Genomic DNA, 23,501 nt, shown 5'->3' with positions numbered 1-23,501 from the left:
GACCCTCCTGGAGTACTTTTGATTCTGTTTAAAATGCAATATTGGAGAGTAGTGAAGGATGTGGTAGTGATCAGCCACAGAGCAGAAAAACAGATACTTACTGCATCCAACCCACAGCCATGAAACTAAAATCAGAGAACACAGTCAGTTGTTTTGGAATCGAGACCCAGAATTGTTGTCTGGCTTGTCCAAGATTCCACACCATGGCAGACTCAAGAATCCCTGGCCAAGTCTGGCTTCACTGTGATGCTGGTCAGAAGGATGGCAACATACAGATCCTTGGCTTCACCCACACATTCAAGTGCTGGGGACCACAGAGGTCAGACAGCATCCTAGTGAGAGGACAGGGAAAGGAAAACAACCAATTGCCAACAAGGTCCTCATGGCAGACTGGAAGCCTGACCCAAGTCTGCAGGGTTGCCCTCCTTTCAGTGCCCACCCTACCTGCCATCTCTGAACTCATCTTCTAGGGTCCTGCCTCTCCCCCGCCCCTCCTTGGAAGACAAGAGAAATTCAGGCTGCAGGTTTTGTCATTTCCAATTGGAGAATAGGCTTCAAGCTCTGCAGATGGTATAAAGCTCCAATTATGCATGCCACATGTACACTCGTGTGCTTTGAAGGCACGTGTGCATAGCACATACATACTGTCCCAACATGCCACAACCCCTTGAGGCACACAAGCTCACACATGAATGCACAATGCCATTTATGTCCCGGAACCTGCCACACATGCTATCTTTTGTGCTGAGCTGCCTGGGGTGCTGGTCTTGTCTACCATCCTTTCTTCCTGGGGCCTCTGGTCCCAGCCTGGGATGGTTCCCAGGGTGTGCCCTTCTCTCCCTTGCGCCTGGGGCTGCAGAACTCCTCTGCCCCACCCCAGTGTCATGCAGGTTTGATGTGGGCATGCTCCATGTAGGCGTGGAGCTCTGCTCACCGTTCTCATCTGGCAGCCCTGGTTATGGCTCCCAGCCTGGGGGAGAACTTCCCTTTGCAAAGTTAGATAACAGGCCGGGTTCTCTGTCAGAGGATTGGCGCTGTGGCTCCACGTGCTACAGCTGGCAGAGAGCCAGGTCCACCCTGCCAAGCAGCGGGAAGGGAAGGCCTGGCTGCAGCAGGAGCTGGCAGGTGGCCGAGCTGGGGGAGGACGGGCGGGCCAGGGCTAGTGCTGCCCATTGGCTGCCTCAGGCTCCCACCCCGCCTGCCTCCCTAGTCTGCAGCTCCCCCTGGCCAGCCCCTGCCTCTCCAGCTGCTTCTAAACTCCCGGAGCAAGCACCTCCTGCTGGGCCATGTCTAGCTGTGACCGGATCGGAGTGGCCCCTGCCATGGACATGCCTGAGGTCCTCAAGTCCCTGCTGGAGCACTCTCTGCCTTGGCCAGAGAAGAGGACAGGTAGGAGAACAGGAGGTCTGCATTGGCAGGCTGCCTAGGTACCAAAGGGATGGGTTCAGGCACAGGGATAGTGGCAGGACAGACTAGGGAGGGCCCCCCAGCAGGGGTTTGCCCTTGGACCTGTTCTGGAAAGAAGATGGGCTGTGGTGCAGAAAAGGCTCTGGGGAGGTGTATGGGTGCCACACCAACTCTGGGGCTATCCATTAGGCATGCTGGCTTTGGAGAGCTGCCGTGGCCAGCATGCAACCACTAACAGGTGCTGTGCTCATATGGGACAAGGATAGAACTGAGAGTGCCCTGTTGAAAGAATCCAGCTGATGTTAATTGCTTCTTAAGCTCCCTCCCTCTGCACATTGGGGACAGGCAGAGGAGTGGCAGAGATGGTTGATTTGGGCAGCAAGAGCCTGTGTGTGTGGAGAAGAAGCTCCACTCGCTGGAGGGCTGAACTCAAGGATGGGATGGAAGCTGTTATATAACAGGACCACAAGGCTCCTAGCCCCGCGTTCCTAGGATACCACAGGCAAACATGGGGCGAACAGAGGAGGGTGTGGAACTGGGGCAGCTCTGGCAGCCAGCACCAGGTGTCTTGCAAGTCCTACTTGGGAAACCCAAGAGGCCAGAGTGCTTAGATTTGGGGAGAATTGGGGACAACCTGTTTCTCCAAATCTCTTCTGTTCCAAACATCAGAGGCTCATTGCTGATGAGATTCTCTCATTACCTTAATCTGTTGGGTTTTTTGTTTTGTTTTGTTTTGTTTTTTCAGTGCTAGTGATAGAACCCAGGGCCTCACGATGCTAAACACATTCTCTACCACTGAGCTACACTCCCAGACCCTCCTCATTGCCTTTAAAGGAACCCAGCTGATTTAGGAGCCCAGGATGTTCCCTCAGGAGAATTTTCTCAGGCCTCTTCCACCTGTTCTCTCTCACCACCCTGGTTGTCCCCATAAGACGTCTTTCTGCAGGACTCTCTTAGCCACTCCTAAACTTTGGAGCCAGAGGACAGCCTCTGGTCTCCTCTTACTGCTCTAGGGTCAGGCGTGGGCTTTAGTTAAGGAGGGACAACAGGCTCTGTTTCTGGGGAGACACTATCTGAGAGAGGAGGGTGGCCCCCAGAGTTCATGATAGGATTCCCTGAGGGCACTCTCATGCATAGTTGAGCCCAGGCCTCTTAGACCACAGCCTGTGGTTTCAATGTTGGATTCAAAAGGTGGGCATTACAGAAGGCGTTTCAGCGGCTCACCAGGAGCCCAACTCCTCAGGGAAGGCCCCTGCAACCCAGTCCAATGGACAAACCCCAGCTGGAGTCCACACCCACAAACAGGCCACAGCTGACTTTTTGCCATCTCTGAGGAGGGCCAGCAGGAAAGCTTTCCAAAAGTTAAGGCAAACTGTATCCTTTTTGGTCCAAGCAGAGGGAAGGTAGCATAGTTCCCCCCTGGCCCTATCTATGTATCCCAGAATGCCTTGCTACACTGCACGGGACAGCTCCTAGCTAGGCAAAGAAGGGTTCTCGGAGGTGACTCAGGGTGCTGCTCCTCAGATGAGGATAGAAGGCCTTTGAAGTGTGGCAGCAGCTGCCGACTGCTGGCTCTGAGCCGGTCGGTCTGCAGAGCCCTGCAACAGCTGAAGAGTCTCTACCCATCACTGTGGAGGGCAGTCAGTCCCAGCATTTAGGGAACTTATCCAAGATTTCAGGCAGAACTTTGCCAAGAGCTAACAAGCTCTGGCTAAGAAATAGTCAGGTGTGGTCAGATAGGTCTGATGGGTATAGGCCAGAGTCTCAGGTCACCTCCTGTGATACCTCAATGAAAGAGCACAAGGTCCCAGAGGACAATTGCCTGTAGCCAACTAGGGAGATAAAATGAGGGGAAGCAGGCAGAAGAGCCAAAGGTGTCACAAAGCCCCATCCACATTACTGCCCCCACCCTAAAATTACCACTTTCCAAAGCTCTCAGACTCTCCAAACCATTTCTAAAAATAAAAATGGTTTACCTGAAAGAGTAGATGAGAACACACCCATCAAAGTGAACTCGATTCTAAGTAGTTGCATGGGTACTTGAAAGGCTGAGGTCAAAGCATCTTCCTTCCCCATTTCCCACCACTCTGGCTTTGACCTCAATTGGAAGTCACAGCTGCTTCTATGTGAAAGGGGATGGTTTCTCCTGGGAGACTATTTACAAAATCCCCCTCTTCTCCTCCTTTTCCCACCTAGTGACCGCAGCCCAGTTACATCATGGGCAGAGTATATCTTCAGTGGGTCAGGTTTCAGAGGAGAGCCACACGGTGTGAGAAATTCTAGGTGTGCCTTTGCAGAACTGCTCTCCTGCAGCCTCATGGTGGTTTTCTAGCTCAAGACAACCCCTGACGCTCACGTGGGGCCGCTCTCCTCCTTGCTGCTCCTGGGCCTCCTAGTGTAGTCTGTGCAGACCTCTGCCTCTCTCTCATCCTGCATTGGCAGCCTGACCAAACCTGGGATTCCCTTGGTTTCTTAGAGGCCCTTCCTCTGGGCCACCAGTTCAAATAATTTCCCTTCAGGCAGAGAATCACATGCCTAGAAAAAGGGTGGATCCATACCCTGACTCAGTTTCCCTTTCCTGGTTTCTGGACCCTGAGCCCTAATCATACTTTTCTTTCCTCTGCTCCCTCTTTCTCCGGAGAGTCCTTTTCTGAGAGTGATTCAGTCTCAGATGCTTACTCCATCATTTATTTGTTCCTTTCTTCTTCAGCTTCTGGAAAGACGCTGAGACCCAAGACTCTACACATACCCTTAGCTCCTTGTACCCCACCTTCTCAAGCCCTGGAGCCTTGGCTGTGCTCAGAGGCACCCCTGCCCATCTTTTTACCTTTTCCACTTATTCAGGCCTCCCTTTTAGAGAGCTGTGAATCATGAATGCATACTTTAAACAAGAACTTGAGCTGGGCAGGCAAGGTCCCCACCCCAGGGCACTCTTAAACCATGACCACATCTGGGCAAAGCAGAAAGATCCTAGAAAGACAGCAGAGAGCTTCCAGAGACAGGACTGCTACCCACTGGTTGGGTGGACTTGCCTCCCACTCTCCATCTCCTTTCTTTAAAGTGAGGAAAAGGATACCTGTGTCACAGTCTTGCTGCCATGACTAAATGAGTTGTCCCACATGAAAGTGGTATAAATTGTGAAGTGCCACGCTGTTTTCTCTGAAAGGCAAAAAGCAGCTTGGCCTGGCACGTTCCTTCTACCTGCATCACATTTGCAATCTTACCCTCCCACCCTTCTTCCACCTTCCTTTGAAGAGTTGAATGTTACAACTTTGTGCACATACACAGGGCTGTCTCCTTGGAAATGCATGCTGAGGCTCCCAGGACATGGTGCCATTGGCCCTGCACCAAATAGGACAGCCCAGATGTGGATAACAGGCAGAGTAACAAGGGGACTTGCTGGGACAGAGGCAGAGTGCAAGGGAGGGGACCTTGGTATGATCCTCTGGGCGGATGAAGTAAATGGACTAAGGGTGGACTCAGTATGGCCCAGGCAGCCCTGAGCTTGGCCTTAGTAGCAGTCCATCTGGGGACCTCTACATCCTGGGGGAACCAGGGCAAAACTGAAAATGTGTGGAGTTTGCTTCCAGGGAGAAGGAAATGGGATGGGATCTTCTGTGTGCTAGATGTGTTGACTCATTTAATACTCACTTCAACCTTCTAAAAAGTGTATTTTCCTATTCTGAAAATTAACTGAGAGAGATTGGCCACCTTTAGGCCAGTAAGTAGACTAGCCTTTTTTTTTTTTTTTTCCTCTTTCAGTGCTAGGGATGGAACCCAGCCGGGCCTCATGCATGCTAAGCAAGCTTTCTACCACCACTAAGCTTCACTCCTCGCCCAGGGGGCCCGCCTCTTTTCTTCCCTCTTACCTTAAACCCTTTCTTCTGCCTATTCCCCCTCACCAATCAAAAATGTGAGAAACTACTCTTCACCAAGCTCCAGACACTGATGGCAGTGTCAATCACTGCCGCTTCCAGGTGACTTTGCATTGGACCGGACCCAGTGCTAGGTTGCTGAAAGAATGACCTGTCAGTCATGTGCCAGGAATTGTGCTACACACTTCCGTCACTCTCTGTGCAAGAGACTGTGTTTGATTCTTCATTCTATGGGTGAAGAGATGGATGTTTGGAGATGGGAAGGTCACACAGTTGTCAAGGTGGTCAAGTCCAGTTCCTCCCCCTTCCAGGTTCACGTCTACCTATAGGACTCCCTGGTCTCTAAAACCATGTCTCTGGGCTGAACTTCCTGGTCATTCAATCATTCATCATTTGCTTTTTGAGCATTTGCTTCACTTGTGGCTCAGGTGTGAATGAGATGAACACTGTACTGGCTCAATGGTGTTTGCAATCTATTGGGGAGAGACAGTCAAGAGATAGCAACTGGGGTGCAGTGTGCGGGGGCGGGGGGAGGCTCTGTGAGGAGGGACATTTAGGCTAAGGCCTGGAGGGGAAGAAAGAGCCTGCTACATAAGGAACTTTCAGTCTGGAGGAACATCATCTGCAAAGGTTCTTTCCTGGGTCAAGAAAGACTAAATTGACTAAGGAATAAAAGGGGAAGAAGAGCAAGAGGGAGAGAAGATGAGATGGGGTTGGAGAGACTCAGAAGGTGAGAGCCTACAAAGCCTTTAAGGTCCTAAAGTGAGACTGAGAAGTCCCTGTGTCTAAGAGCCCACTCACCCTCACTTATTCCTGGAGAAGTGGCTGGTGGGAGGCATGCAGTATCCCCAGAACAACCCAAGATGGAATTATGGTACAAGTTAACTTTAACTGACCATTTGCTTATGCACCATGCACTGATGGCAGTGTCAATCACTGCCCTCTTTCAGGTGACTTTGCATTGGATCGGACCCAATGCTAGGTTGCTGAAAGAATGACCTCAGCATAGTGCCTACTGACTACTTTATTTCTTACGCTTAGGCACAGAAAGGTCAAGTATGATGCCCAAGATCACACAGGAAATAACTGAAGTAGGAATCAGAACAGGTGGTCAGGCTCTGAAGCATGCACCCCTACCACTGTACCACCAACAGCTTTGGCTGGAGAAACCAGGGCTGTCAGGTGGTGGCTGTTGAGAGGTAGCAGAGGCTGGAGGTAAGGGCTTCTCTCTGGAAAGAGCACTCCTACGGCAATTCCTTGTGTAATCTGAACCCTGGGAGTGCACAAAAAGCAAGCCAAACAGGAAACAAATCCTCTTGAGTGTCTGGAAGAGATGGGCAAGAATTTTAAAAGAGCCTCCACCCACCACTTCTCCCCTAAAACACAGTGAGACCTAAGGCATATGCACCTTAGAGCCCAGAGTTACGCAACCATAGGTATGCAGGCCAGAAAGAGCTGCTGGTGAGGATGGTGCTGGAGGACTTACGGAAAGATGGCTCACATTTGTTATTCCAGGTTCCACTGTGAATCACAGTGACTGTTATTTAACATTAATAACGCTCCAAATGTATGGAACTTGGCTCTGAAAGGTTTTGTTAACCCTCCTACCAGCACCAACCACAGCAAGCAAGCCAAGAAATATTTACTGCTACTACCCTGAACAATAGTGTGCTTGCCTGCTTTTGGTACTAGCAAGGACCACAGATGGCTGGGCTTTGTTAGAGCTCAGGTTGGGTTGGTTAGCAGGTTTCTGCACAATGAAGAACAGAATTCAAATCCAGTTAAAATCTGGAAAGCAAGACATTTTCTCATCCTGTTTTGGCTCTAACTTAGATTCTATAATCAAACCTTTGGTTGTCACACCCAAAATTATAACCCAACACAACCTGAAGGCAAGAGTGGGTGCCCACACACTCCATCCTATTTATTACTGTTCTAGTTGGGCATTTGACATTGTCTATCACAGATAATCCTCATAGCCGCCTTATGAGGGAGCATTTCCATCTGTTTCCAAGAGGAAAATAACTGAGACATTGAAATCATCTGCCCAAGGCCACATGGCTACTCAGTGGGTGAGGGGAGTCATTCCTCAGGCCTGCCTCCCAAAACACCAGTATCACCATTACCCCAGGACCTGTACTTCCTGAGAATCTATTGCTACAGAAGGTACCACTTCATTCCTTGAAAGTCCTAAGTAGGTAATGATGTTCTTTTTATGGAGTTTCTTTTCTTCATAGGGCTCACAAACACTATAGAAATTGGCTTCATTTCTCCACTAATAGAAGGCGCAAAACCAGAGTTATTCCCACACTACTGACAAATGTAAAGACAAGCAGTGGATTCTTGTTTTATTTGGGGGTACTGGGGATTGAATTCAGGAGCACTTGGCCCTTTGAAGTTTGTTTGGAAAGAGCTCTAGGTCAGTTTCTCCTAAAGAGTTTAGCCATATTGAGAAGTCCTGCTAACAACAATTTTACAACACACAGGTTTTTCTAAACACAATACTATTTCCACAGTGGATCTATACCCATCAGTTTTAGCAAAATTTTAACTATCATTTGTTGCAAGCTTGCAACTGTACAATTACATATTGGCCCATGGAAACACTCTAATGTAGATCCTATCCTTACTCCATTTAGGTTTTTATTCCTTATACAGGAGTCCAGAAAGGTGACACAACCAACTGGAGGCATCATATTCAGAAAGTGATCTAAGTCTAATTAGTATTACTATAAGAACCTGAGTTTTGGAGTCGAACTCCAGTCATCCTGTCCCTACCACTACCAAGTCCTCCAAATTTCTTGCTTTCTTTCTAGGCCTGCTCAGCTACTCAACTTTTTTTTCCCCCTCAACTCCCAGGGAAATTCTGATTCCATCAACTTTTAGCCAGCTGTGCTGCATTCCTGCGTCTACCCCAGGAACCAAGGACTACCTTTCTGCTGTTCCCCAGCCCCTCCCACGGGAAGCCTGGATCCCTTGAAGGGACACAGGACAACAAGTCAAAGTCCCTGCCCCCTCTGGGTGTTTAAACTGGGAAAGTCTAGTATTGTTTGGGTTTGAAGCAGAGTATGATTTGTATCTACGGAGGTACAAAGTTCTGAGGGCTCCCTAGGAGCAGCTTCCTGTAAGGGCTTTACATCCCTGCGTTTCACACGGTTCCTGAGGAAATCCCAGGGAGTGTTTATATTTTAAGAGCGGGTGGTTCAGCCACAAAATGTGGGATGGGATCAATACCTGTGTAAAGATTTTTTTTTTTTTTTAAATTTACGAAAAAGGTCGGGGCAATCTTGGAAAGAAGAGAATTCAGAGCTGTTTGGGTCTGTGGATACTCTAGCCCAACCTCCTAATTTCATGGTTGAGGAAACAGGCTCAAGTGGAGCCACTGGACTTTCCCAAGGTCACAAGCTAGTGGGGGGAGGATGGAAGCGTGACCCGAGCCCTGGCTCTGGACTGGGCCTCACGAACGCTCCCTCCACGCTAGTGTTTATCTGGCAGCCACGCCCGCTCCAGAAGCCAGGATCAGTGGGCAATCCGATGCCAGTTTCAGCGGCTGCCAAGCCTGCTCCAGCAGACCTTACCGCCCGGACCCGGGACCCGCAGGCTGCCTGCCCTCGGCCAACCTCTGGGTCGCGTGGGAGGAGGAGTGCTGGCCGGGATTTGCGTCCCTGTCCCACGACCCAGGGCAGAGTCCCCGGAACATTAAGGCCCGCCCAGCGCCTCCGCCCCTCCCCGCCGCATACCGCACGTGCGGCGCCTCGTGCACCAACGCCGGCCCCGCCCTCCACCCCCCATTGGCTGGTCTGTGCCGGCCTGGCTCGGCTGCGGCTCCACGTGACCCACAGGCCGGCCTTGCGCTTCCAGCCCCGCCTGCCTCCTGTGGTGCGTCGGGGAGGTTGCGAAAGTGGGATGAGAGGGAAAAGACTATGCGGTGGCTTGGGAGAAGGGCGAAGGTTACGAAGACTGGGAGCGAAGAACGCATTGGGGAACGGGCGGCCGCCGTGGAAGGCCTACAAAACAGACTCCAGCAGGGCCCAGCCAGGGACCGCGAGCAGGCTGGCGCACCTCACCTGGCCCCGCACGTGTCTCGCTAGCCCTAGCCTCCCGGCCAATCCCGGCCCGCGAGGCCGCGCCCACCCCCTCGCGGAACGCACCAATCCAAAGCTGCCGACCGGGACCGCTGGCCTGGACTCATGAATAATAAATGCAGCCCGGGCCTGTCCGCGGGCGGGGCGCGGATGAGGGAGGCGGGGGTGCGGCGGCGCGCCTGCGCAGGAGCCGCCCGTGTCGGCAGCTGCGGCGGGTCGCGCGGCTCCGGCCCATCTCGTGGGGCGGGCGGACGGGGGAGGTGAGGCGCGCGAGCAGGGCGCAGGGCACGATGTCCGACACGGGCGGCGGGAAGAAGCCGCCTGTGGAGCCGCAGGCGGGACCGGGCCCGGGGCGCGCAGCTGGGGAACGGGGCCTGCCGGGCTCCTTCCCTCTGGTCCTGAAGAAGCTGATGGAGAACCCCCCGCGCGAGGCGCGCCTCGGTGAGGGGGGGCATCCGCGCGTGCCTGGGGGCGGGGTTCCTGCAGGGGCGGGGCCTCGTGAGGGCGGGGCTGGAGAAATCGGAGGTCGGGGTGAAGTGGTCCAGCGGAGGGGGATGGGGCCCCGGGATGACGAGGGGCCTGCAAGACGAGGCCGAAGATTGGGAGAGGAAGACAGAGGGCGAAGCGGAGAGGCTGGGACGGGTGGGGCTTAGCGGAGAAGGGTCTGAAGAGAGGGGATGGGGGCGTGAAGTGGAGTTTGTGTAGGGGTTACAGAGGAGACTGAGGGGGACCGGAGCAGCCACTTACATGGCGCTCCAGGGCGCCTCCCCTGGGGCCGCCTGCATCAGAATACCCGGAACGCTGGCCTAAAATGCCGGTTCCTGGGCCCCACCCAGTTTGCGGATCCTGGATAGGACTCTGCATTTTAGGGAGCACCCCTCCAAACCTCTGTGGTTTCATAGTCCACCAAAGTTTGAAGAACATTGGTCTGCTGAGCAGATTGTCTGTGCATATGGCCTTGTCCCTTTCTGGGGGAGAACAAGTCTTCCTTCCAGGGGGTGAGTATTCCAGCTATTAAATCCTCTAATAGGTATCTATGGGCTGCTGCTGAGGTGCAGGTAGGGGAGTTGTGTGGGGCCAGCCATAGGGCACCTTCTAGCGGGGCAGGTTTGGGCGAGGCAAGGGTGGAATGAGAGTCAAAATGAGGCCAGTGAGATCCTTCACCTGGTTGGTTTGGGCGACAATAGGCTTTGGAACCACAAATAGCAGGACTGAGTTTCATCTTATTGCCCATGTCCCAGGGGCCTTTGTGGAAAGCAGGGTTGGCCCTGGTTTTTGGCCTGGGAGATGAATTTCAGGCAACAGCAGGAGTGCTACTTATAGTGGGGTTTAGGTGCTTTAAGGTCTACTTTCATTCTGAGACCTTTAGATTGTTACATTGACCCATCAGTGTAATTCAGGGATTTGGGAAGGGATGGGCCTTTTGAAAATTGTCAGACCTGAGTAATTAATTTTCTTTTTAAAAATGCCATTTCTCTTCCTTTCCTGGATGAGTTCTGAGGCTCCCTTTCCTATGGCTGTCACTGTTGGGTTATAAATAGCTTTAGCACATCAGGTGAAGCCAGGCTTTCTCCTGCTTCCGGACCTCCTGTGCAGACCTTTCTGTTTGTTTTCAAGATGATGCTTTGTTCCAAATCTTGGGACTGAGACAAACTTCAAGGACAGGTGTTCACATCTGGCAGGTTCTTGTTTAAGATTACCAGATAATAACCATCCATAACAGTAATTCAGAGTGTTCACAGATCAGTTTGACATGATCTTACTTCATGTAGACTTCCATCACAGCCCTGTAGAGTATTACCCTCACTTTGCAGTTGAGGAAAGTTGAGGTACAGAAAGGTAGGGATGCTTTCTCAAGGCTTTATGGCTCTCAGTTTGTTCTTTATACTATAATGAACACAATCACTGGTGTCAATACTGTCACCTATTTGAGTGATGAACAAATCCTCTTAAAATTAAAACCAATTTTTAAAAAGTATTGACTTAAAATACTCTCCAATATTTAGACTAGGCAAAACCTGGAACCTACTGTTGCTTGTCCTTTAGTACAGCTGCTTTTTTTTTTAATCTTCTCCCTTCTCCTGCTTCCATTGATCCTAAGTCCCTACCCAACAGAAGTCATTTCTGTGTAGAATATGGTGTCAGGATCTCAAGGGAGAAGAGCAAGAAGGTCATCTGGCCCACCCAACCCAGAAGCCATGGGCTTTTTACTTCCCAGTTAGTTGTAAACCAAGTCCTGGTATAGAATACAGTTTCAGGAATTCAGACTAAGTCATATTAGAAGCCATGACCAAATTATGTTTGCTAAAAACTCCATCTTCTTAACTCACTAGGTGTGTCCATTTTTATTGGACCAACAGGCTGCTTTTTGGCTGATTGTGGTCCAGGAGTCCATGCATGACTGGTTTACATTTCCAACATAATGGTATTTGATTTCTCCTTTTCACTTCTAAATCCAGAGTTCAAAGTTGTCTCTCTCAATTTTGAAAACCCATTATGAACTTGTCATGATTTTTTCTCCCACTTCACTGATTAGCCTCTCTGTCACTTTGATTTCCTTTCAGTCTTGTCACATTTTTCTCTTGTCTTTTTTTTCTTAATTGCTCTCTTTTGGATATCCCCATTTATAACTTTTTCACTAAGATAATTAGGTGGAATCTGGTCCTTACTAACTGATTAGTTTTGTTTTTCATAGGAGCAGTATCATCTTCAGCTCCATGCTTCTCCTTTCTCCCAGAAAACCTGCCCTTAGTCTTTTCTGTTTATTCTGGAATAAAGGTCTCTTGAAATGGTTGCTCTGAAAAAGGTCCTGAAAAGACAGCTCCAGATTCTCTCAGTAAACCTAAAGTGAATTCTGTTTGTAAATTCAGTATTCTTCATTCAGTATATGCATCTTCCTTTGGTATTTGATTTCTTCTGTCTGTGGGGTAGACAGCCACTGTCTGTCTACCTCTTTGTTGGACCCTGTCATCCAGAACTGAACCATACATAACCCCTGCTTTCAGTGAGTTCACAGTAGTAGTGAGCACCTGCTGTTTGCCTGGACTTTATACCGATATTTTCAAATGTTTAATCTTCACCAAAGAGGCTGCTTTATCCTTATTTACAGTGGAAGATACCGAGTAACATGGCCAAGGTCATATATCACATAGCTAATGAGCGGCAGCCCTGAGTTGCTAAGGAGAAGCAGACTTAAGGAGGCAGGACAGTAGAACACAAAAGTTCTTGGCCTGAGGACCTCAGCCTTTTCCACACACACACACACACACACACACAAAAAAAAAAAAAAAATCAGAAAAAGGCAAAAAATTATACCCTTCCTCAAAGTTTCTCTCCAGCAGGTGCCGTTCCCACAGCCTATTCTGCATTAACCCTTGGTTCACATCAGGCCTCAGAGCATGTGGCTAGCATTCCAGAAAGGCCAGGCACAGAAGGAGGTGTGATGCCATCTCTAAAGGAGACTAGCCACTGATTGAAGCACCAGATTGTAGCTGGAACACAGGTTGGGCCCTTGAAATGCATGGGATGGAATCAGACTGGAGAAAGATGGATCTGTCCTGAGGCTCACAGCCCACCTACTGGGACCGAGTTTCCCTCTTGTGTGGTGTCTCATCACAAATTTTGTTTGCAGATAAGGAAAAGGGGAAGGAAAAGCTGGAGGAGGACGAGGCGGCAGCAGCCAGTACCATGGCTGTCTCAGCCTCCCTCATGCCACCTATCTGGGACAAGACCATCCCCTACGACGGCGAGTCTTTCCACCTGGAGTACATGGACCTGGATGAGTTCCTGCTGGAGAATGGCATCCCTGCCAGCCCTACTCAACTGGCCCAGAACCTGTTGCTTCCTGTGGCCGAGCTAGAAGGAAAAGAGTCCGCCAGCTCTTCCACAGCATCCCCGCCATCCTCCTCCACTGCCATCTTTCAACCCTCTGAAACCGTATCCAGCACAGGTTGGTGACAGGCCTTTGGGCAGGGCCACCTGTCCCATCTAAGGAGTCCACTTCCCACTTAGGACGACTATGTCCACACACCCAGTGAGCCACTCCTCTGAAAGGAGATCCTGGTAGGCTGCAGTGTGGAGGAACCCTCTGATCCCCACCTTCCAGCTGTGTTCCCCGAGGCTGGAGATAAAATAGTAGTCACACCAGCAGCAGTCAGAGGTCTTCTATTGGTTGATGTGCTGCAAATGATCAGGACAGTGAAGTCAGCCTTTCAGGTGTGAAGCTTTGCAGGAGGAAAATCCTGTTCTGTGTATCCTTGATGCTGCTGTTTTATCCCAATTACCTGCATTTTGCAACAGAACATTTAGGCAGTATCATTAATGCCATTGTTGTCATCATAATTATCATTGTAAGTGCTAGCATTTATTTTGCTTTATTCTGTGTCAGACAGTAATACATCAAAAATCATCAAAAGAACCATATGAAATTAGTACTATTATTCCTGTTCTGCAGGTGAGGAAACTAACCTGTGAAGCCCCTTCATATAGAGAAGTGCCTTTCCCAGGTCACATACTTGGTAGGTAGTGGAGGCAGCACTTGAGCGTAGGATATATGTCTCTATAGGCAGGTACTGCTTAGGTGGCACTGGTCTAAAGAAGGCATTCCTTACACCTGTAAAACATCTTCAGAATATGTCCTTCATCCTCTCGTTGTTCTGTTTTGCCTGTAGGGGTTTGTTTTTATGACCCTTGGACATTAACCTACCAGGGGAGACAAACTCCTGTCTCAGTGGGCTCTGCAGAGCTTTCTACAGGCTCAATTAGAGGTTATACAAGCTGATATGTCCTGATTTGTCACCCAGGGAACCTACACCCAGGAAATTCTCATGCTCTTATTTTTTTATTTAATGTTTTTCTTTTTTTTTAATATTTATTTTTTAGTTCTCAGCGGACACAACATCTTTGTTTGTATGTGGTGCTGAGGATCGAACCCGGGCCGCACGCATGCCAGGCGAGCGCGCTACCGCTTGAGCCACATCCCCAGCCCCTTATTTTTTTAAATTTATGTTTAGTATAGAAAATTTTTCAAATAAAATAACAAACATAAGGGGCTGAGGTTGTGGCTCAGTGATAGAGCATGTGCTTAGCACATGCAAAGCCCTGGATTAATCCCTAGCACCAAAAAACAAAATAGCAAGAGACTATAATAATTAATGACCTTCCAGTCTGGGGTTGTGGCTCAGCAGTAGAGCTATCGCCTTGCATGTGAGACCCTGAGTTCGATCCTCAGCACCACATAAAAATAAATAAATGAAATAAAGGTATTGTGTTCAACTACAACTAAATAATAATAACAATAATAATGACCTTCCATATAGCCAACTCCCAACTTCAGTTGTTAATTAATAACCAGGTGTTTCCAATCAAATCCTAGCTATTTTATCATTTCATCTATAAATATTTTGATGTGTATTTAAAGTATGAGGGGTTTTTTTTTAATTTTTTGTGGGTTTTTTTGGTTTTTGTTTTTTGTTTTGGTACTGGGGATTGAGCCCTGGTGTGCATAACCACTGAGCCACATCCCCAGCCCTTTTTTATGTTTTCTTTAGAGACAGAGTCTCACTCAGTTGTTGAGGCTGGCTTTGAACTTGAAATCCTCCTGCCTCAGCCTTTAGAGGGGCTGGGTTTACAGGTGTGTGCCACTGCCCCCCCCCCTTGTAAAGGTATGAGTTCTTTTTAAAAACTTTTTTTTTAAATAACAGGTGTTTTTGCTTGTTAATGTTTGTGTTTTTACTTTTGAGACAGGGTCTCACTAAGTTGCTGAGGCTGGCTTTGAACTTGCAATCCTCCTGCTTCAGCCTCCTAAGTTGCTAGGATTACAGGCATGCACCATTGTACCTGGCTTAAAATACCAGTTTTATAGCTGAAATTGACAATAAATCCATTGTGTTCAGATTTTCCAAACTAGGAAACTCTGTAGATGCTTTTCAGCTGTAGAATGGATAAACTGGTGTGGTCAGGTAATAGAGTATTCCTCAACATTGAAAATTAAATGATTGTCATGAGCAACGTGATGAATGATCTTCACAAAGTTGAGTGAAAGATGCCATACACAAAAGCAGACACTGTTAAAGTGTACACAGTGGTTGTATCCATTAGTATATGGGAGTTCTAGTTATCAGTCTTTGATTTTAATTTAGAAAAAAAAATTTAACATAGTACCTTTTTTTTAATAACTTTATTTTATTTGTTTTTTTATGTGGTGCTGAGGATTGAACCCAGTGCCTCGCACACGTGATGTGTGTAATCATGTCATGCCTCACGTGTGCGAGGCAAGTGCTCTACCACTGAGCTACAACCCCAGACCTGATTTTAATTTTGAAAACCTTATATTGACAGATCTCCAAAAATACTGTTTCAGTCAAATTAACAACAGAACTGTTACCTTTCCCTCTTCTTAAGTTCCTGCTATGGAAGTCATGTTAAGTAACTTGCTAGAATTTGGTCAATAGAGCTATCCACAGGGAAAAGGGAATTCCTCAAAATTCTTGCCCCCAAGCCTTATTTTTATGCACTTTTTGGAAAGTGTCCTCTTTTGTTTACTGAAACTCTCTCCTGTCTTGTCCTTGAGACTTAAACACACCTCAGCATTTGCTTGCTGCTGAAAGGCCTGCACACATGGTGTCACTTTGAATAGCAATTTCGTTTAGTGGATACCTTGACTGTCTTGCAAGTATGGAGTTTGGCATGCCCCTGTATTCCCAAGTTACCAAGAGGTCCCTGCTTATTCACTCCTCTGTTGCTCGGACCTCTTGGTATTTCACCTAGTCTAGCAGGATACAGTGAGTTGATGTGTGTAATCATGTCATGCCTCTCTTTGTTCCGAACTCTCTAGTGGCTTCCCATCTCAAGAGAAAAGTCAAAATCGGCACCATTGACACTTAGACCACAAAATGTTTTGTGGTTGTTGGGATTGGAGTCGGAACTTAGATTTTAATTTTTATATCCTTTGCACTGTTGGACATGTAGCTGCCTCCCTGGCTTCTGCTCACTAGATGCCAGTAGCACCCTTCCAGTCATGACATGGCCACATGTCCCTTGTAGGGCAAACCCACCCCCTCTTGAAAACTCTGATTTTATTGGAATTAAACATATGTTTACCTTTAATCATATCCATGTTTCATATCCATCTTATTACTCTTTTATTCACTCTAGCTATATCATCATCCCTGCCATTCATTTTTTGAACATACCACCCAGCACCTACCTCAGGGTCTTTGCATTTGATATTCATGCTTTCTGAAATATTCTCCCAAATGTCTACATTATTCTCACATTTTTATACATGTTTTAAAATGTCATCTTGTGTAGCCAGGCATGGTAGTGTATGCCAGGAATCCCAGTTACCTGGAAGGCTGAGGTAGGAGGATCTCTAGTTTGAGGCCAGCCTAGACAACTTAATGAGACACTATCTCAACATAAATTTTTTTTAAAAAAGGAAAGGGAATGTAGTTCAGTGGTATATCTTTTGCCTAGCATGTGTGAGGCACTGAGTTTGATCCTCAGTACTTAAAAAAATAAATTGTATAATGTCGGTCATTCCCACTAGAATAATATTCCATGAAACAGAGATTTTTTTACCAGTTGTACTGTTTTGTCATTGTAAGACAGTACCTGAACCACACACAGTGGTGCATGCCTGTAATCCCAGCAGCATGGGAGGCTGAGGCAGGATGATGAGTTCAAAGCCAGCCTCAGCAACTTAGTGAGGCAGTAAGCAACTTAGCAAGACCCTGTTTCTAAATAAAATATAAAAAAGGGCTGGGGGGCTGGAATTGTGGCTCAGTGGTAGAGCACTTGCCTGGCACATGTGAGGCTCTAAATTTGATCCTCAGCACTGCAAATAAATAAATAAATATCCATTGACAAGGTTTTTTTTTTGGGGGGGGGGTGGGGTTTGTTTTGTTTTAAAGCAGGGGCTTGATGTGGCTCAGTGGTTAAGCACCCTGGGTTCAATCCTCAGTACCAAAAAAAAGACAATACCTGACAGTACCTGGCATATAGTTTGTGTTCATTAAATATCTGTTGACTGAATATATTGTGCACTCCTATCAGTAGCATTGAACAAATAGGCCAAAGGTTTAGTTTGTTTTTAAAAATATAACACTTATCTCTAGTAATACACAACCTTTGAACTCTAAAATTGACTCTAATCCAATGTTCACTATAAAGTGGCAGCCAGATGGGGCAGGGAAGAACAAGCAATCAGAGTCTTCCAGGCCAAGATTCAGATTTTAGTTCAGTCATTAATCTGTGTGATCCAGAGAAATCTTTGAATTTCCCGAGCCTTAGTATCCTCGTCTATCAAGTTAACAGTCATTTTTCTTTCAGAGTTGTATGACGAGCATAGTGACAAATGTGTCTCAGGGACTCAAAAGTGGAACCCATGTCCATGTCCTTGGCCCATTGTAATTCACAGAGAAATTCAGCTGTTTCTCATTACTTGAGACACAGGAAATGGGTATAATGATTTAATGTTTTGCTTAATATATCTTGAGAGGAAAAAACAATTGAAAAATCCTGTGTATTTTGAGAGCCTCTGTTTCCTTTAGAGCATTCTGTTTCTAAAGGGAGGAATTCTTGGACTGTGATATAGCTCAGTGGTAGAGTGTGTAGTTAGCATGAACAAGACTCTGGTTTAATCCCCAGCACAGCAAAAAAAAAAAAAAAAAAAAATCTTGTTTATGTTTTTGAATTGTACTACATGCACCCATCTCCCACCTAACTTAAGAGCTGTGGTTTCATGGTCTTCTTCCTGCTAAGTAGCAGTAGTTTGTGCAGCCTTGAGATTCCAGCAGATGTCTGGGTGGGTGACACAGAGACTACTCTCTCTTGTCTAGTGAGCTACTTCCAGATCACCTGCCTCTGTGTCTTTCAGAATCTTCCCTAGAAAAAGAGAGGGAGACTCCCAGTCCCATCGACCCCAACTGTGTGGAGGTAGATGTGAACTTCAACCCTGATCCTGCTGACCTGGTCCTCTCCAGTGTGCCAGGTGGGGAGCTCTTCAACCCTCGGAAGCATAAGTTTGCCGAGGAAGACCTGAAACCCCAGCCCATGATCAAAAAGGCCAAGAAGGTGTTTGTCCCTGATGAGCAGAAGGTAACCTGGTGTCCTTTTATAAGTATAGGTGTAACAGTTGTTCAGGAATTGGGGGTGGGATGAGGGTGTAGCTCAGTGGTAGAGTGCTTGCCTATCATGTATCAGGCCCTGGATTCCATCATCAGCACCACACAAAAAAATGAAGGATGTTGGAGCGGGGGACTGGGATGGGGGACAGGACTGGGAATTGTGTTTCCTCATATGAAATTTTACCTGGAGAACATTTCCTCCTTGGGGACACATGAGTTCAGTGTATAGAACCACATCATGCAGCAATTTGGTAGAAGGAAATGTAGTCAGGTGGTGTTTGGCTCCAGTGACTCCCTGTAGTTGTCTCTCATTTCTGTTGCCTCTGGGTGTGTCAGTGTCCTGCCTCTCTGGATTTAGCCCATCCATTGGGCAAAAGCTCACTCCACTGGAACTGGAGTTGAAGGAGTCTCCATTTGAAGGACAGAAGACAGCTTATATGTTGGCATTTCCAGGCAGCTCTCAAGCTGATGGTTCCATAGGAACTGATGGGAAGAGGGAACTTCGCAGTTTTTCCATCCTCTCCTCTGAAAAACTGAGAGAAAGGACTCTTCATCTGAGCTTGGAGTCAGGCAGACCTGGGCATAGGCCCCACTTTACTACCTAGTACCCAGGGTGCTTCAGATTCCTCATCTGTAAAATGGAAACAACTGTACTTACCTCTTGAAGAGGTTTCTAAGACTAATAATAATGGTGACAATACTGGTTCTTGGGACATTAACATCACCTTTAGGCCAGGCATTGTTATAAGTACTGTGTACATACTAACTCATTTAATCCTCAAACAACTCTATGAGGTAGTTACTATTGTTATTCCCCTTGTAGATCTGAGATACTGAGAAGTTTGGGCATTTGCATGGTTTTACTGCTAATAAAATTGCAGAGCCAAGATTTGAATTTAGGGGACTGGACCCAGGTTACCATCCTTTAACTATTGTAAAACACTAAATGATGTGCCTAAACATGCTTGATGCTAAAGCAGCACTCCAAAACGACTGGTAAATAGAGACTCCTTCCCTCCATGATGCAGCTGCCTGAGGACTTTGTTTCTCATTCTGCCCCTCTGAGGACAGGGCAGTGCCCTTCAATGTTTCTTGGCACATGTAGCTCCTTTCCCAGGGTCCCAGCTTTAGTTCTAGCTTCATCTCTGAATTATAAGGGGAATCTGGGTGGCAGGAGGGAAAGATTGGATTCCCTAACAGGGAAGATGAAACCCACAGAGGCTACTCTCCCACAGGATGAAAAATACTGGACGAGACGCAAGAAGAACAATGTGGCAGCTAAAAGGTCACGGGATGCCAGACGCCTGAAGGAAAACCAGATCACCATTCGTGCAGCCTTCCTGGAGAAGGAGAACACAGCCCTCCGGACGGAAGTAGCAGAGCTACGCAAGGAGGTGGGCAAGTGCAAGACCATCGTGTCCAAGTATGAGACCAAGTATGGGCCCTTGTAACCCGTGCCCCGCCCAGGCTGGGCACTGCCTGCCCCTTAGACCTCTGCCTGGGGGCTCCGTGAACCCCACACATGCGTGGAGACTTAGGACTCGTCCTGGGCGCATAGTGGAGCACCTGCTCCAGGAGCGTTCACGTCTCAGCTTCATTATAACACGGCCAGCGCACGTGGCAACTTCCCAGGGGGGTCAGCCTCCTCACTGACAGGGAGCACGAGAGAATCTACGAAGATGGGTGAATCGGCCTAAGTTTCTATTCTTGGATGTCCTGGCTGAATTGGAAGGGGACCTCTGGAGTACACATCTCCTTTCACAGGGCGCTCAGGCTTCCTTCGACTCTCCCTCGGTCTCCAGCCTGGGCTGCCGAGGGCTGCCTCTGCAGAATGAGTCATGATCATTGTTACCATTATGTCTTCTCAGGTAGCCTGTGGATTTCCACTTGGTGTGTGTCTGTCATGCACCTCACCCTCCCCAGAAAGTCTGTGAGATAGGCCATCCCCATCTCCCTTGGAGGTAGAAGGGCACACTTGCTCCTCTGTTAGCATACACAGGGTGCCAGGCCACAGGAATGGGTCTCCACAGTCTGGGATGGGGTTGGGGTCTGGGGCCTTCAGCAGAAGTGCACTCAGCCATTCTTAACCCTCACACCCCTTTTCTCTTGGGGCTTTAAGGCCTGAGTTCTGGATGCCAGGGAGGAGGCCCTGGGGACTGGCTTCGTCTACTTGCTGTGGAGCAGCTTCCTGGAGACTGGTCTTTGGGCCTTCTTTGCCAGTGCAGGGGAGACCTTTTTTTCTCCTCCTCCAGGCCAGTCCTGGAGGCCACCTGACTCTCTAATTTGTCCCACTAGACTGGCCTCTGGGCCTGTTGTTTCTTTCCACTTGGTAACCATTGTCTTGGATTTAAAAGAATCACCCCCCTCACCTGGGAAGCTTTACCTTCCTGGACCCAAGGTGTAGTTTCCGCATGGTGTTTGGAAAACTGGTCTCTATATCACCTTACACTGTGAGCGTGAGAGCTGGGGCCTGTTTCTTGAGAAGCTCCATTTTTTTCTTGCTCTGCTCACCAGTGTGGCCCAGGCCAGATTCCACTCTCCCTGAGGCAGAAGAGATCCTCTCACTTCTTGTATCAGGATTCCTCCTGTGCAAGCTATCAGGTGTTAGCAAGGCAGAGCACCTAGCCAGGAATCGTCAAGGTCACAATGCAGCTCCCATGGGATAGCAGGTTCTTGGGACATTTGCATGGACCTTGGTCCCCACAGTCTTGGTCCCAGAAGTCAGGCCACCTACACCGCCTGGCCATAGTGTGGAGCCATTCTTACAGCTATGGCCTCCTCTGCCTCACAGCTGCTCCTTTCTCTTCTGTCCGCCTGGATTTATCCTTTTGCCCAGAAGATGAACTGAGGAAACTTGTGGAACCCTCTGCTCATTTGGGCCAATTTGGGAACCCTCAAGATGGCTGTTTGTTTGCTCAGGGTGGGCAATCTATGTGAAGAGGAGACAGGTGACGGGTGCACTTTGTCATACTTAACACTGGCTTTATTTACAATGGTGGCATCCTGGGCCTGACCTCTAAAGACTTTTTGTAACAGATGTTAAAACCGGGGAAGCTGTCTGGCTGTGGACTGCACCCAGGGGACCCTCCAGGGATCTGCACACCCACCTCTTCGGGGGACTTGACAAAGGTCCCTGAGGCCAAGGGAGGTCTCCCCCGCCACTGGGCCCCTGACTTTCACTTTGTGGTTCTATAAAAACCATGTGCACACTTTTCACTCTCTTGTGACCACACAGGGCAGTTGCATCCAGCATGTCCGTGTCCTGCCCGGGCAGCTCACCTGCCCGCCCAGCGCTCTCCCTCTGGGCTGGCTGCTCACCCAGAGGGCAGTTCATTTTGTTATTGGTGGATGAGCCTTGAGCTGAAAAGCTCTTCATTTTCTTTGGCTAGAACAATATAAGGTTTGTGTTTTTTCAGTTTTTTTTTTTTTTTAAAGGATGGACACTTTATCTCTGGATTGTATCTATGTTTGGACCCCAGGGGGTGGGATGGGGGCTTGATGTCTCTTCTCCATCCCACCTGCCATCTGTGAAGTGCGCTCCTCTTCTTCCTTCGTGGCAGAGGATGACTAGTTCCTTCCTTAGAAGGAATTTGGTCATTGGACTTTTAGAAGAGCCCCTTAAAAGTTAGGAGCCTGGCAGGAACAGGAAGGAGCATGTCCAGAGGTTGACATTTTGGGGAAAGAAGTACTTAGGTAAGCTTGTTTTCTCCCCTGGCTTAGGAACCAAGACCCTACAGAAAGAGGGTTAGTGCCTGCCTAGTTGCTCTTGGAGATGGAAGTCTCTCTGACTCCCTCCTGGGCCCTCTTCCTCTAGGGTCAGTGCTGAAGATTTAGGCTCCCGTGCTCAGATCTTTGACATATTCTGGAGAACACCTGGGGGGGGGGGGTGTTAAAAATTAGCACAGGGGCTAGAGAAGCTGACTTAAACTTGTCTTTCCACGGGTTCACCTTGGGCCAGGAAGTGTTGTCAACTTCCTGAGCATCTTGTCTTCAATTTCCTGGCCACCCCATTGCAACCTCAGAACAGACAAATCATGAATGAACTAGAATGTTGCAAGAATGTACATAAAATAAATGTAAATCTAGATATAGAAAACAAGTTTAGACAGCCGGCAGCCTTGTGGAGGACCTGGGTAATCCTGTCCTCTGTCAAAGGAAGAGCTTTGCCTGTCTGGCTCCTGCCAGTTGGGGAAGGCATTTAGTAGTGAACTTTAACTTTGGGTCTGCACACCGTGCTGTGAGGTCTGCAAACTTTGCTGCAGACGCCTCCCCCCACCCCCAAACAGGCAACTTGTGTAGTCCTCCAGCCTGAGGCCGGATGGCCAGTGTGGGAGCCTGTGGGAAAGGCCCCTTTGTGCTGGGCAGCTCTCCACATGGCCCTGGAGTTTCACTCCCTATGACACAAAGGGCCGAGGAGCTCCTAATTTTCATGGCAAAGCTCCATCCCAGCTCCTTTAACACCTGTTAATTAAGTGCAATAAATTTTTCTAGAAAATGGCAAAGATGACTTCCAGGTGGAGATTGCTATCTTGTGGTGCTGGGGATGCCAGAACACCACTTGGTCTTATTTTTCTAAGTGCATGTGATGTGATAGAGTGTGTGGGGCTCTGCATCCTCCCCTGGGAGCTGGCATTCCAGCGGGCCCCCTTTCTCCTTTACCTTTGTTGGGGGAAGGAGGCAAGGAGAAGATCTCTTCTTCTCAACTGGAGAGGGCAGAACAGAGAGCAGCCCATTGGCCTTATGTGCGTGTGTGCGTGTGAGTGTGTCACTGTTGGTGGGCCGGAGTGATGTGGTAGGGAGGGAAGCCGGGAATGTATCCTTTTCAAAACAAAATTAAATATTTTGAGACGAGAATTTTGCCATTGCCTTTGTCGTTCCCATTCTTTCCTTGTTTTCTCTGTGTGTGGGCCTGGAGACTAAGATTCAGGCCAAAGTTCCTAATTTTTATTAGAATCCCATTTCTGGCATAACTTGTCACCAACCAGATGCCCTTATCTAGGACACCT

The 23,501-nt window shown here is 48.4% G+C and overlaps 1 protein-coding gene across 3 annotated transcripts; it reads left to right on the top strand.

Annotated features, from left to right (window-relative positions):
• The first annotated feature begins 1,241 nt into the window (after positions 1–1,241).
• On the top strand, positions 1,242–23,349 carry Tef (TEF transcription factor, PAR bZIP family member). 3 transcript variants are annotated; one of them, XM_071609446.1, is made up of 4 exons: positions 1,242–1,389; positions 12,999–13,316; positions 18,246–18,466; positions 19,731–23,349. In XM_071609446.1, exons 1-4 carry the CDS (start codon positions 1,287–1,289, stop codon positions 19,944–19,946), a joined length of 858 nt encoding a protein of 285 aa, XP_071465547.1. In that variant the 5' UTR covers positions 1,242–1,286; the 3' UTR covers positions 19,947–23,349. The 3 variants fall into 3 exon arrangements, with proteins under 3 accessions (XP_071465547.1, XP_027781900.2, XP_071465546.1); XM_027926099.2 differs by lacking the exon at positions 1,242–1,389 and adding an exon at positions 9,559–9,808; XM_071609445.1 differs by lacking the exon at positions 1,242–1,389 and adding an exon at positions 9,893–10,365.
• The last annotated feature ends 152 nt before the right edge of the window (positions 23,350–23,501 follow it).

This window comes from Marmota flaviventris, chromosome 3 (genome assembly GCF_047511675.1).
Source record: "Marmota flaviventris isolate mMarFla1 chromosome 3, mMarFla1.hap1, whole genome shotgun sequence".
Taxonomy (NCBI): domain Eukaryota; kingdom Metazoa; phylum Chordata; class Mammalia; order Rodentia; family Sciuridae; genus Marmota; species Marmota flaviventris.
The sequence above is the reverse complement of the archived record's forward strand: the minus strand, read 5'-3'. Positions and strand labels throughout refer to the sequence as shown.